Raw genomic sequence first — 14,380 nt, 5'->3', positions numbered from 1 at the left:
TTCAAAATTTGGGTTCTCGTGTCCAAACCTCCGTATTGATACATAAGTCATACGTGAGTGAAATATTCAAGAATAATGTCATCTACTTAGATCAAAAATCAAAGATCTTGGCATATATACAAGATACATAAGTCTTGTAATACATAATCTTAGAAAAACAAGAATTCACTTAACGAACTATAAATGAAGCCTCATGGCTTGTATGTATAGATATATAAGTTTAACATACGTTCAGGAATAAGTGAACCTAAGATATACGTAATGAAATGAAGAATGTGGTGACAATCATGATGTGAGGTCAATGCATATGATGAGAGCAATCTTAAATGAGCTTAAGTAAATGTTACCGATACATACTCACCAATGAGAGTGTAAGATAATGAAGAGACCAGTCTCTATGAATACTCTAATAAAAATATTGAGTTTAAAACACTTAATACTAATGATGAGATGAGAAATCATCTATTGAGCTATGATGTCTTCATACTAGAAGCAAACTTCTATGATGTATGAGTTGCATGTAATGGAACTTTATACCGAGCACCGATAGACTAGCTATGAGTGGTGATGCCTTCTTTCGGGAAGGGCGGAGGTTCACGTAATTCTCATGAGATGAGACTGTCCGGCTTGCCGGGTATGGGTCTCCACACATCTCCTAGTCTTTGAACCTATATTGCCACTATAGGGATCTGGCGGGGTTAAATTCCCATATACGCTAGCATGTTATTTGAATCGCTTTGGCCGGTGATTCCACCTCTTTTCGGTGTGGGGAAGACACTGGATTTCATGATGCTCACATGATCTATGTCGGTTAAAGTTAAAGTTCCCAATGAATGAATGAGGCCAGCCTCAAATGAATCATATAAAGAAATGAATGATACCGAAGGTGTTAGGATAGGATAATCAAGAGGTGAGCTAGATTCAGGTAATGACATTAGGTCATTCCTGATCATTGCACAGCAAACCCGATGAAAGTCTTAAACTACATCCTAGGTATAGCTGGTGTTCGCACTGGCCTATGAATGAATTGAAATGAAATACGAATGAATGAGTGAAGCAGACTCTGTGTTTGCTAAAGAAGGCTCCCTAGTTGAGGTTCCATATGTTGAGCCCTCATTTTGGAAAGTCTTAAAGTTAAGTCTATGATAATAAGGTCTCATGGTATACGAATGAATAATATGAAAGAAATTATGTGTTATATGTTATGTGTTATATGAATATGTTATGTTTTGTGTGCTATACGATAATTATAATGATGCATGTCACTCTCATGGCATAACTTTCCCAATCTCAATTTGGCAAGTCCACTGACTTGACTTCCAAAAATCATGTTGTTAGGAAAGAGCTATTCTTCCTCATGCATGTCCCTGGTGTGTACTTGCATATACTCATACTTAGTACAAGTGTGTACTAATTCCATACGAACATCTACTTTTAGGTGCAGGCACAGGTGGACGCTAGAGCTACAGGTTCGTTGTTGCAGCTATCCGGACATCAGTATTCATCCGGAGTTTGGTAGGTCCTCATGCTTTCGAGGATGCTACTGTTTTACATTCTAGCGTAGTTTTAGAGTTGAGCTAGCGGAGCATGTTCCACTAGCGTTTCTTTCCTGTTTTGGTTCAAACTTTGTATTGGTGCTATTTTGGTCGATATACAATTAATACTTAATGAATTATTTCTTTCAGTTGCTTATCTCTTAAATGTTAGATGGTTGATGATGAACGATTACGAAATGTTAAGAATGTTCAGCAAGTATGATTAAAGAATCAAAAATTTCAAATTTTCCGCTAAAATTAATCTATGTAAAGTAAGAATGACGTAAGCAGGCTTGTCTGCGACCTCTGAGAGGTCAACGACGCCGGTCTCGTCTGAGGTCTAGATTCCGGTCGTGACAAAGTTGGTATCAGAGCGCTAGGTTAAATTCCTCGAATAATGAGTTCACATCAACCACATTGAGTAGTTTCTAAGTCATGGTAGTGAAGTGCACCACTATCCTCGATTAGAGACTGCACGATGCGTAGGAAAGACTTCCCTTCTTCTTATCTTATTGTGCTTTTCCTAATGTTTAAATTCTTGGTGTTACGAACGTGTCTAACATCAACCTTGCTGTTTTCAGAGAATGAATACCTGGGGAACTAAGGGTCTGAGGACGGGAGCAGCAGCAGCTAGGGGTAATCAGAATCCACCCCAGGCTCCAGCTGAAGGAGTGGCCATGCCAGTGAACCCAGCTGGGTTGACTGATGCGGAGGTGAGGGCATCTCTAGCCCAGATGGCACAGGCCATCACGATGCAGGCCCAAGCTATGACTGCCCAAGTCAACCGGCAGGATGTTCTGAGGGAAAACCCACCGGCTCGCAGCATAGCTGACAGACTGCGAGACTTCACGAGGATGAATCCTCCAATTATCACAGAGGCTAAGACTTCAGAAGATCCCCAGGAATTTATAGACGAGTTGCATAAGATACTGGTGGCCATGGGGGCCACTGATATTGAGAAGGCTGAGTTGGCTTCCTACCAGCTCAAAGATGTTGCACAGACTTGGTGCAAAATGTGGCGAGATAGCCGTGTCCTAGGAGGGGTGCCAGTCACCTGGGAGCTGTTCAAGACAGCATTTTTGGAAAGGTTCTTCCCTAGAGAGATGAAAGAGGCCAAGGTTGAGGAGTTCATCAACCTCAAGCAAGGATCCATGACTGTCAGGGAGTATTCCCTGAAGTTTGTGAAGTTATCAAGGTATGCACTTCCCTTAGTATTTGATAACAAGAATGATGAGAGTACTTAACTTTGTTGAAATCATCCAGGTATGCTACTCCCTTGGTTTCTACCAGCAGGGAGGAGATGAGCAGATTCCTCACAGGAATCAATGGAGACCTGGAGGAAGATTGTCGGGCTGCGATGCTCCATGATAATATGGACCTTTCTAGATTAATGATGCATGTCCAGCAGGTAGAGGACAGCCGAAAGAGGAGAGGTGTACGTGATGTTAGGAGGCCTAGGCCTCAAGATCAGGCAGGTCCCAGCCATGGAGGCCATAGAAACAATTTTAGCGTCCGCGAGTAGCCCAAATTCAAGAAGGGGCAACAGAGTGCTGGAAATTCTGACCCTCAGAGAAATACAACGCCTAGAGGAGGCAGACCCGAACCCAAGAGGGGCAATGGAGGTGAGATGCAGCGTCCAAGGAAGACTTGTACTAAGTGTGGCCGAATGCACCTTGGAGAATGTAGACAGGGCACTAATGCCTGTTTCGGTTGTGGTAAGAGTGGACACATGGTCATAGACTGTCCCCAGAACAGAGGTCAGGCTGGGGGTAATGCTCAGCCTAGGCCTACCCCACATAATGCAGCAGCAGCCGAACCTCCGAAGAGGAACAGATTTTATGCCTTGAAAGGTAGGGAGGAGCAGGAGAAGTCCGCTGATGTGGTCACAGGTATGCTGCAAGTATTCTCAACTTCTGTTTATGCTTTACTTGATCCAGGGTCTACGCTTTCCTTTGTAACTCCTCTGCTTGCCCTTACCTTTGAAATACTACTTGAAGTTCTGCATGATCCTATAGTGGTTAGTACGCCTTTAGGAGAAAATGTGAGAACCGAAAGGGTATACAAGAATTGCCCAATAGTTGTGAGTGGCAAGGCTATGTGTGCAAACTTGATTGAGTTACCCATGCATGATTTTGATATTATTCTTGGCATGGACTGGCTTCACGGCCATTATGCTTGCTTGGACTGTCGTAGTAGAGTGGTGAGGTTTCGTTTCCCTAATGAGGAAGAGTTAGTCTGGGAGGGGTACAATCCGATTCGTCCTAACCCCTTGATTTCAAATCTTAAGGCCAATAAAATGATGGCCAAAGGGTTATTATGTCATCTAGTGAGTGTTAATGATTTAGATCATGACGTTCCTTCCATAGACTCGGTGCCTGTAGTAAATGAATTCCTAGATGTGTTTCCTGAAGATTTGCCTGGAGTCCCTCCCCTTCGAGAGATTGACTTTGGTATCGACTTAGAACCTGATACTAAACCAATCTCAATTCCTCCTTATAGAATGGCTCCAGCAGAACTCAAGGAGTTGAAGCTGCAGTTAAAAGATCTCACGGATAAGGGTTTCATTCAGCCGAGCATATCCCCTTGGGGCGCTCCAGTGTTGTTTGTAAAGAAAAAGGATGGGACCCTTAGAATGTGTATCGATTATCGGCAGCTCAACAAAGTCACTATAAAGAATAAGTACCCACTTCCCAGAATTGATGATTTGTTCGATCAGCTCCAAGGGTCTAGTTTCTTCTCTAAGATTGATCTTCGTTCAGGGTATCATCAGCTTAGAGTTAGGGATAGGGATGTCCCAAAAACAGCTTTTCGTACCCGTTATGGTCATTATGAGTTCTTGGTTATGTCATTCGGCCTCACGAATGCACCTGCTGCATTTATGGACCTCATGAACAGAGTTTTCCGTGAATACCTTGACTCTTTCGTCATAGTATTCATTGACGACATTCTCATCTACTCTAAGACCAAGGAAGAGCATGAACAGCATTTGAGACTAACCTTGCAGGTACTTAGACAGCATCAGCTGTATGCCAAATTCAGCAAGTGTGAATTCTGGCTGAGATCAGTGACCTTCCTGGGCCATGTTGTGTCCGATCAAGGTGTAGAAGTGGACCCCAGAAAGACTGAAGCAGTTAAGAAATGGCCAAAGCCTCTTACACCCACCGATATCCGTAGCTTTCTGGGATTGGCTGGTTACTACCGCAGGTTCGTGGAGGGATTTTCTTCCATTGATGCCCCACTTACAACCTTGACAAAGAAGAAATCCAAGTTTGAATGGACGGACACTTGTGAGAAGAGTTTCTAGGAGCTCAAGGACAGACTCACTTCAGCCCCGGTGCTTACTCTGCCTAAGAGTGGCGAGAATTACACTGTCTATTGCGATGCATCTAGGGTCGGTTTGGGATGTGTTCTTATGCAGGCTGGTAAGGTGATAGCTTATGCTTCTAGACAGCTCAAGGTTCATGAAAAGAATTATCCCACTCATGACTTGGAGTTGGCAGCTGTTGTGTTTGCGTTGAAGTTATGGAGGCATTATCTATATGGAGTACACGTGGATGTGTTCACGGATCATAAGAGTCTCCAGTACGTGTTCACGCAGAGGGAGCTGAATCTACGGCAACGCAGATGGTTGGAGCTGTTGAAGGATTATGACATGAATGTGCACTATCATCCAGGTAAGGCTAATGTTGTGGCTGATGCTTTGAGCAGGATGAGCATGGGGAGTACAGCCCACGTTGAGGATGAGAAGAAGGAGCTAGTGAAAGAGGTACACAGACTGGCCAGGCTGGGTGTACGGTTGGTTGACTCTACTAGTGGAGGTGTATCAGTTCACCCTAGTTCTGAATCATCCCTGATAGTGGAAGTCAAGAAGGGTCAGCATCTCGATCCTGTGTTGATGGAGATGAAGGACTCAGTGTTGTTAAAAATGAATGAGTCTTTTGCTTTGGGAGATGATGGCATACTTAGATACCAGAATCGGTTGTGCGTACCAAATGTAGATGATTTACGGACCAAGATTGTTACAGAGGCCCATGGTTCCAGATATTCCATACATCCAGGTTCCACAAAAATGTATCATGATCTTAAGCAGATTTATTGGTGGGATGGCATGAAGAAGGATATTGCAGACTATGTGGCTAAGTGTCCTAATTGTCAGCAGGTTAAGGCAGAGCATCTTAAGCCTGGTGGTCTGACTCAGATTATTGAGGTTCCGACTTGGAAATGGGAGGCCATTAATATGGACTTCGTTGTTGGTCTTCCGAGGACTAGGAGGCAGCATGATTCTATATGGGTTATTGTGGACAGACTGACTAAGTCTGCCCACTTTATCCCTGTGAAGTCCACTTACAGGGCCGAGGATTACGCGAGACTCTACATTGATGAGATTGTGAGATGGCATGGGATTCCTTTGTCTATTATTTCAGATAGAGGAGCTCAGTTTACTTCGCATTTTTGGAGATCTTTCCAGAAAAGCTTAGGCACGCAGGTGAAACTTAGCACTGCCTTTCATCCTTAGACAGATGGGCAGGCAGAGCGCACTATTCAGACATTGGAGGACATGTTGAGAGCGTGTGTGATTGACTTTAGAGGTAATTGGGATGACCATCTACCTTTGATAGAGTTCTCGTATAATAATAGCTACCACTCCAGCATTGGGATGGCACCATTTGAGGCATTGTATGGTAGGAGGTGTAGATCTCCAGTTGGGTGGTTCGAGGTTGGAGAGTCATCTATTTTGGGTCCAGAGATCATTCATGAGGCCTTGGAGAAAGTTAGAATGATTAGAGACAGGTTGAGTACCGCTTACAGCCGACAAAAGTCATATGCAGACAACAGAAAGCGACCCTTAGAATTTAACGTTGGTGACCAGGTTTACTTGAAGATATCGCCTATGAAAGGGGTGATGCGATTTGGTAGAAAAGGGAAGCTTAGTCCGAGGTATGTGGGGCCATATGAGATCCTACAGCGCGTGGGTGAGGTGGCCTATGAGTTAGCATTGCCTGCGGAGCTAGCTTCTGTTCATCCAGTCTTTCATGTCTCTATGTTGAAGAAGTGCCTAGGTGATCCAGCATCAATCCTACCTGTAGAAGGTTTGGGGGTTGGTGAAGACTTGTCCTATGAGAAAGTACCTGTTGAGATCTTAGACAGACAGGTCAAGCGGCTGAGGAACAAGGAGATTGCCACAGTGAAGGTATTGTGGAGAAACCATCTTGTTGAGGGTGCTACGTGGGAGGCTGAGGCCGACATGAGATCCCGATATCCACATCTTTTCAACTCTTGAGGTTAGGCTTCCTACTCGTAAGGCTATAGTTCCTTATCTCTTCATATTTGTTGCTATTGGCTGATTGTACATAGCAATTAAGTTATGATCTCATTGGCATTATGAGGTGAAATGGTAGTGTCATTCGGGGACGAATGTTCCTAAGGGGGGGATAATGTAATGATTCAAAAAAAAAAGAGAATTATGTAAATAAGAATAAATAGGTATTTAAGGGCATAATTGTCCTTTCACGTTTTAAATGAATAAATAAATAAATAAATAAAACAGATTTGTATTTATTTATTTTAATGTTATTTGACTAATTCTTGAATTAGTCTCCTAATCCAATTAGCCCTCTCTCTCTCACGCTTCTAAACTCCCTCTCTCACGTTCTCCATCTTCCTCACATTATTTCTGCCAAAATATCAATAATTTTCATGCTTGAAGAACTCACAAAAAAATTTTTTTTAAGCAAAAGAAAAAGTAATCAAAACGTCAAGGCTAAGAGAGGTATACTTTGAAGTGAATTGGGAGTGGTTTGGAGGAGTTTTCCGGGCAGCAACATTAAAGTTTGAACATCGATTAAGGTATGAGTTTCTCTCATGGAATTCTTTCTCCAAGAGTACTTTCTTTCGGACGTTTCTTAAGCTCTTGAAACTAAGGTTGTTCCCCTTCGTATGTCCTTGTCCTTAGCTCCCTAATGAATTTGTAGGATGGGTATGTTGTGCTGCTAGATTTATGCATGAATGATGTGTTTAAATTAAATATGAATGTGTTTATGTGCGGGAAATCGCGATAATGATCATCAAAATATGACCGGAAAAAGTTGATGTATGGGTGTGTATAGGGCAGTGTTTTAGGCATTGTTTTGGGGTATATAAGTTGTTTATTTATCATGTGTTTTATGTGTGAAATGGGGGTGCAATGTGATGTTCATTTTGATGAAGCATAGTGAAGTGAATGAACCATGAAATCTCCCTAAGAACTAATGTGAAACTTGATGAAAAAGTGCAGAAAAATAGTGGAATAAATTTCCAAAAACATAGAAATAGGTTTAAAAAGAATCTGGAAATTTTTGGATGTCAAAGAATTAAAAAAAACGTTTTGAGGCCTGCAGGGATCGAACCCAGGACCTCCCTGCAGCTGCCTTAACAAAAAAAAGGATTTAAAAAGGGAATGTTGGGGGCGGGGATCGAACCCGCGACCCCCATTCGCGAAAAAGAAAAAAAAAGGGATTAAAGAGGGAATGCTGGGGGCGGGGATCGAACTCGCGACCCCCAGCTATGCGCGGAACGAATTAAAAGGGAGAAAAGGAACGCGAGGCGTGGGAATCGATCCCACGACCTCAGCGCTGAAGGGAGGGCGCAAATAATAGCGTGAGGCTGTGGGGATTCGATCCCACGACCTCACTGCCACTCCCCTATTAAATAAAATAAAAAAAATAGAGGGGCTGTGGGGGTTCGAACCCACCACCTCACAGCCTCCTCTTCAGCGAGAATGAGAGGAAAAATAAGGGGGCTGTGGGGGTTCGAACCCACAACCTCCCTATTCAAGCGAATTTAATTAAAAATAATAATAATAGTAAATTAAAATTCTAATTAAAGTTGGAAAATTAATTCTCTTATGTAAACATTGAGATTTAATTTAGAATTTTAATTAAAAATAGAATATTAATTCTTTTATGTAAATATTGAGATTTAAATTGGAATTCTAATTAAATTAGAAAATTATTCTTTCATGTAAATGAATGAAATTTAATTTAGAATTCTAATTAAAATAGAAAATTTATTATTTCACGAAAATGTTGAGACTTAACTTAGAGTTCTAAATTTATGAATATTAGAACTAAAATCAATGAAAAATATAAATGATATCCAAATAATTCAAAATTTGGGTTCTCGTGTCCAAACCTCCGTATTGATACATAAGTCATACGTGAGTGAAATATTCAAGAATAATGTCATCTACTTAGATCAAAAATCAAAGATCTTGGCATATATACAAGATACATAAGTCTTGTAATACATAATCTTAGAAAAACAAGAATTCACTTAACGAACTATAAATGAAGCCTCATGGCTTGTATGTATAGATATATAAGTTTAACATACGTTCAGGAATAAGTGAACCTAAGATATACGTAATGAAATGAAGAATGTGGTGACAATCATGATGTGAGGTCAATGCATATGATGAGAGCAATCTTAAATGAGCTTAAGTAAATGTTACCGATACATACTCACCAATGAGAGTGTAAGATAATGAAGAGACCAGTCTCTATGAATACTCTAATAAAAATATTGAGTTTAAAACACTTAATACTAATGATGAGATGAGAAATCATCTATTGAGCTATGATGTCTTCATACTAGAAGCAAACTTCTATGATGTATGAGTTGCATGTAATGGAACTTTATACCGAGCACCGATAGACTAGCTATGAGTGGTGATGCCTTCTTTCGGGAAGGGCGGAGGTTCACGTAATTCTCATGAGATGAGACTGTCCGGCTTGCCGGGTATGGGTCTCCACACATCTCCTAGTCTTTGAACCTATATTGCCACTATAGGGATCTGGCGGGGTTAAATTCCCATATACGCTAGCATGTTATTTGAATCGCTTTGGCCGGTGATTCCACCTCTTTTCGGTGTGGGGAAGACACTGGATTTCATGATGCTCACATGATCTATGTCGGTTAAAGTTAAAGTTCCCAATGAATGAATGAGGCCAGCCTCAAATGAATCATATAAAGAAATGAATGATACCGAAGGTGTTAGGATAGGATAATCAAGAGGTGAGCTAGATTCAGGTAATGACATTAGGTCATTCCTGATCATTGCACAGCAAACCCGATGAAAGTCTTAAACTACATCCTAGGTATAGCTGGTGTTCGCACTGGCCTATGAATGAATTGAAATGAAATACGAATGAATGAGTGAAGCAGACTCTGTGTTTGCTAAAGAAGGCTCCCTAGTTGAGGTCCCATATGTTGAGCCCTCATTTTGGAAAGTCTTAAAGTTAAGTCTATGATAATAAGGTCTCATGGTATACGAATGAATAATATGAAAGAAAGTATGTGTTATATGTTATGTGTTATATGAATATGTTATGTTTTGTGTGCTATACGATAATTATAATGATGCATGTCACTCTCATGGCATAACTTTCCCAATCTCAATTTGGCAAGTCCACTGACTTGACTTCCAAAAATCATGTTGTTAGGAAAGAGCTATTCTTCCTCATGCATGTCCCTGGTGTGTACTTGCATATACTCATACTTAGTACAAGTGTATACTAATTCCATACGAACATCTACTTTTAGGTGCAGGCACAGGTGGACGCTAGAGCTACAGGTTCGTTGTTGCAGCTATCCGGACATCAGTATTCATCCGGAGTTTGGTAGGTCCTCATGCTTTCGAGGATGCTACTGTTTTACATTCTAGCGTAGTTTTAGAGTTGAGCTAGCGGAGCATGTTCCACTAGCGTTTCTTTCCTGTTTTGGTTCAAACTTTGTATTGGTGCTATTTTGGCCGATATACAATTAATACTTAATGAATTATTTCTTTCAGTTGCTTATCTCTTAAATGTTAGATGGTTGATGATGAACGATTACGAAATGTTAAGAATGTTCAGCAAGTATGATTAAAGAATCAAAAATTTCAAATTTTCCGCTAAAATTAATCTATGTAAAGTAAGAATGACGTAAGCAGGCTTGTCTGCGACCTCTGAGAGGTCAACGACGCCGGTCTCGTCTGGGGTCTAGATTCCGGTCGTGACATTAAGGGAGTAAAACCACGACCTGTCTCACAGGATTTTCAATCATTTTCACTAATCTTCAAAAGCAAAAGTAAAACACGATTACACCAAACGTAAGAAAGAGTTATCAATCTTACAGTTAAGCAATAGTCCCTCTTGCTTAACAAGCCTAAGTAGAAAACTATCTACCCACTAAGCTATCCCACTTGGACAACCTAGACTTTTGACACTACAGACCGATTCCTTTATAGATTCAGGAATGGTTTACAGTTTAAGAACAAGAGAATGTATTCCTAACCAACTAGATGAAAAGCTCCAGAGATTGCTGTTGTTCTTGGAATAATTCTGCCTTTGCTTTGTAGTAGCCTTTGCAAGAGTTCTTGAAAAGTTTTTATCAAGTTGCAAAAACTACACAAAATGTTTAGGAAAGTGACTTTTATATGGGCAAGTCACTTTTCTAAACCTCTTTGCCATTGGCTGGAAAAGTCACACTTTCTGACGCCATTGGGAAGTGTGCACCTACTTTCTGTACCGTCTCCAGCTGGCAGTCAACTGGCTCGTCATCATGAGAGCCTGGTACCTCTGCTAGGTCCCTGGGTTTGTTTCATCTACAATACTCAAGTAGGAAACCTGCAATACTCAAGTAAGAAACCTGCAATACTCAAGTAAGAAACCTGTACCTTTACAAGGTTCCAAAGTTTGTCAAATCATCAAACTACAAATAACATTTCCCCCCTTTTTGATGATGACAAACAATGAAACAATGATCTAAGATCACACTACAAATAACATTTCCCCCTTTTTTGATGATGACAAACAATGAAACAATGATCTAAGATCTTCCCCAACTTTGTTCCCCCTTTTTATATTTCCCCTCACTGAACATTACCCCTCACTGTATGTTACCCCTTACTGTACATTCCCCCTCACTGTATGTTCCCCCTCACTGAAATATCATTTAACTACATTCATTTAGCTACACACAATTTTACTTCCCCCTTTTGGCATCATAAAAAAGAAATGCAGTAAACCACTTATGTGAACATAAACACTAAACAAGATCAAAGCTAAAAAGCAACTAATCAGTAAGGTAAAAACATGCACAAGAGGAGATAATTAGAACAACACATGAATGAAGTAACTAGCATGCCATCATAACATAAATACATTAAAAACAAACTGAATATCCATCAACACAGTGATAAGCCACACAAAAAAAATTGACACAGGGAAGGATTGATTAACAGTCTAGGAAGAGGGGGGAGGATGAGACAGGGACTGGATAACAAGAGTGAGTTGTGCATTGGCAGCATCATTATCCTTGATGGCCTTTTCTTGCAGGGCAGTTATCTTCGCCTTCAACTCAACATTCTCTTTCTCCAGAGCTTGAACCACTGAAGAACCTGGTCCACCACTTTGTGCAGTAAGTAGTTCTGCTTTGAGTATAGCAATCTCTGTCTCTTTACCACTTAAACGCACAGTAAGCTCCTCAACCTCGTGCTTAAGCTGATCCTGATCATCAATAAGTTGAGCCATTTTACTCTTTGGATAGCCTCGTCCTTCAATGCATTCGCACTCAACCAAGGTACTTTCAGAGATGGTCTGCTTAACAGTCCCCACTTTTCCAACACTAAGAGGGATTTGAAAATGCTTGAATACTTCCGTGAGAAAATATCCATAACCCATTCCGTGAACACCTCTCCTCTCAATGACAGTTTTGCGAATATGTTCAAGCATTAGACCAGGGAGGTTCAAGGCGTCGAAGCTACACAACATCTCCATCACATACAAATCAGCAGCAGTTGCGACTGTCCTCTTTTCTGTGCGATGAAGGAGCACCTTGTTGACGAACTCAAAAACCAGCTAATACTCACTCTTCATGATTTTCTTATAAATCCCAACAACCTTAGTTGTGGGTGTCTTAGAAATCACAGAAGCAAACTCAGAAGATCAAGTTTTTCCCAGCACAGTCGGGTCCCCTCTTTAGGCACCCTGAGAATTTTGCTCAACACCTCCTCATCCAAAGATGTGGCAATATCATTTACCCGTGTGAGGATGCTCCCACCTTCCATGAATTGGACATTGTAGTAAAATTCACGGACTTCTTCTTCATGGAGGATGGGGGATTTTTTGTCGAACAAGTGCAACCAAGATTGAATCTCCACCATATCGTGCAGAGAATCCATGCCAAGAAGAGTTATGATGCCCATATCAAAAACTTTTCCTGCCAAGACTGTTTGGGTTCTCAGGTTGTCAACCACCTCCTGCAGGTTGACACTCTCAACTTTCCTGGCTTGGGAACCAGGTCCCTGTGACCGCTTTCTCTTTTTCTCAGATCTTTTCCCTTTTGACTTTGTGTTGTCAACCTTCTTTTTCTTTTCTGACCTCTTTTTCTTATTTTTCTTTTCCACTTCTTCCCCAGACAACTCAACCACATTAACATCAGGCATTTTAAAATTTGATACCTTGAAATTTCTTGCACTTCTAACTACAACAGTAGAACGTGCATTCTCCTTCAAGGCATCAGCCATCAACTTCTGAGCGGTAGACCTAGCAGTAGGTCGTCTTTTAGGAGCCTCCTCTACAACTTTCTCCTTTCCTTTTCTAGATTTCTCCCCTTCTCTTCTCTCCACCTTCCATTTTAAAGGTTATTCCTCGTTTGCAGAGTCAAAGGAAGATAAGGAATAGTACCAGCCCAAATCAGGGGTCTTATCAAAGATAGGTTGAGTGGGTCTTACCTCTGCTCTTTCCAAGACTTCAGTATGCTCTGCCCTTGCTTCTTCTCGCATCATGGCCAAGCTTTCAATCACGAGCTCTTCACTCGCTGCCAATATGTTGGACTCAGAAGCCTTGTGCTTGGGTAGATCCCCTTCAAACATATTGTCAGGCAACATGTCTTGAAACGGACCAGGTCTGGTAGGAACTACAGAACTATTTAGATCTATGGCGAAAAAGGGGTTATCAGGGGTGTCTTGTTGAGAAGTGGAAGGAAGAGGAAGTCTGGCTTGTGTATTGGTCGGAGAATAGAAGGCAAGAGGCTCTATTTCACTGAGAGCATTCAACATCTGTTTGGAAGAGGATGAAGGAGAAGACATGATTTTCACACTAGAAAGTATTTGCTTTGAACAGCGAAGAGAAGAAGAAGAAGACAAATTTTGCCTTTTGAGATTTTGCTAAAACCCTTCGTGAACAGGAAGAAGAAGTTAAGAGACAGATGAGAGTTTCAAAAAGAAGTAGGGGTATTTAAAGAAAGTAAAAAGGTGCCAGGTCCATGATTGGATGCGTCGTTTGAGACAAAAATGATAGGACTGATCAGTCAGAGTAACCGATGGCTGACACGTGGCATTATCAACGGTCATATTTTTGCAGTTTCAATTTAATGTATAAATGCTAACCTGGACAGGCACCAGGTACCATAGCATAGTTAGGCTTCACTCCTCAGTTGTTCTAGTTGCTTCCCTTGCTATGCAGGTCCTTACTGAGAGTATACCTACAGAAGGTACAAAAAGGATCTTGTTCAGATATTTAAAATTCACACAAAGGATACCTGCACTGCAATTTTAACCATCAATGGAGTTCAACTGTTGGAAGCTAATAGCATCACTTGGAGATCAACATCCCCAACTTCAATCGATTTCTCGCAAATTGATCCTTGCTGAGAGTTTTGGTGAAGATATCTGCAATTTGCTCCTCTGTTGGACAATATGTGAGCACAATATTTCCCTTCTCAACATTATCTCTCAAAAAGTGATGTCTCACATCAATATGCTTTGTTCTCTTATGGTGGACTGGATTCTTTCCCATGCTAACAGCACTAGTATTGTCACACAT

The 14,380-nt window shown here is 41.2% G+C and overlaps 1 protein-coding gene across 1 annotated transcript; it reads left to right on the top strand.

Annotated features, from left to right (window-relative positions):
• Positions 1-1,856: 1,856 nt before the first annotated feature.
• Positions 1,857-3,062, top strand: LOC138347261 (uncharacterized). Its single transcript, XM_069295097.1, has 2 exons — positions 1,857-2,730; positions 2,799-3,062. The coding sequence occupies exons 1-2, from the start codon at positions 2,120-2,122 to the stop codon at positions 3,055-3,057; spliced, it is 870 nt and encodes a 289-aa protein (XP_069151198.1). The 5' UTR covers positions 1,857-2,119; the 3' UTR covers positions 3,058-3,062.
• Positions 3,063-14,380: the final 11,318 nt, after the last annotated feature.

This window comes from Solanum lycopersicum, chromosome 3, assembly GCF_036512215.1.
Source record: "Solanum lycopersicum chromosome 3, SLM_r2.1".
Classification (NCBI taxonomy): Eukaryota; Viridiplantae; Streptophyta; class Magnoliopsida; order Solanales; family Solanaceae; genus Solanum; species Solanum lycopersicum.
Note: the sequence above shows the minus strand (reverse complement) of the source record. Positions and strands in the feature narration are given on the sequence as shown.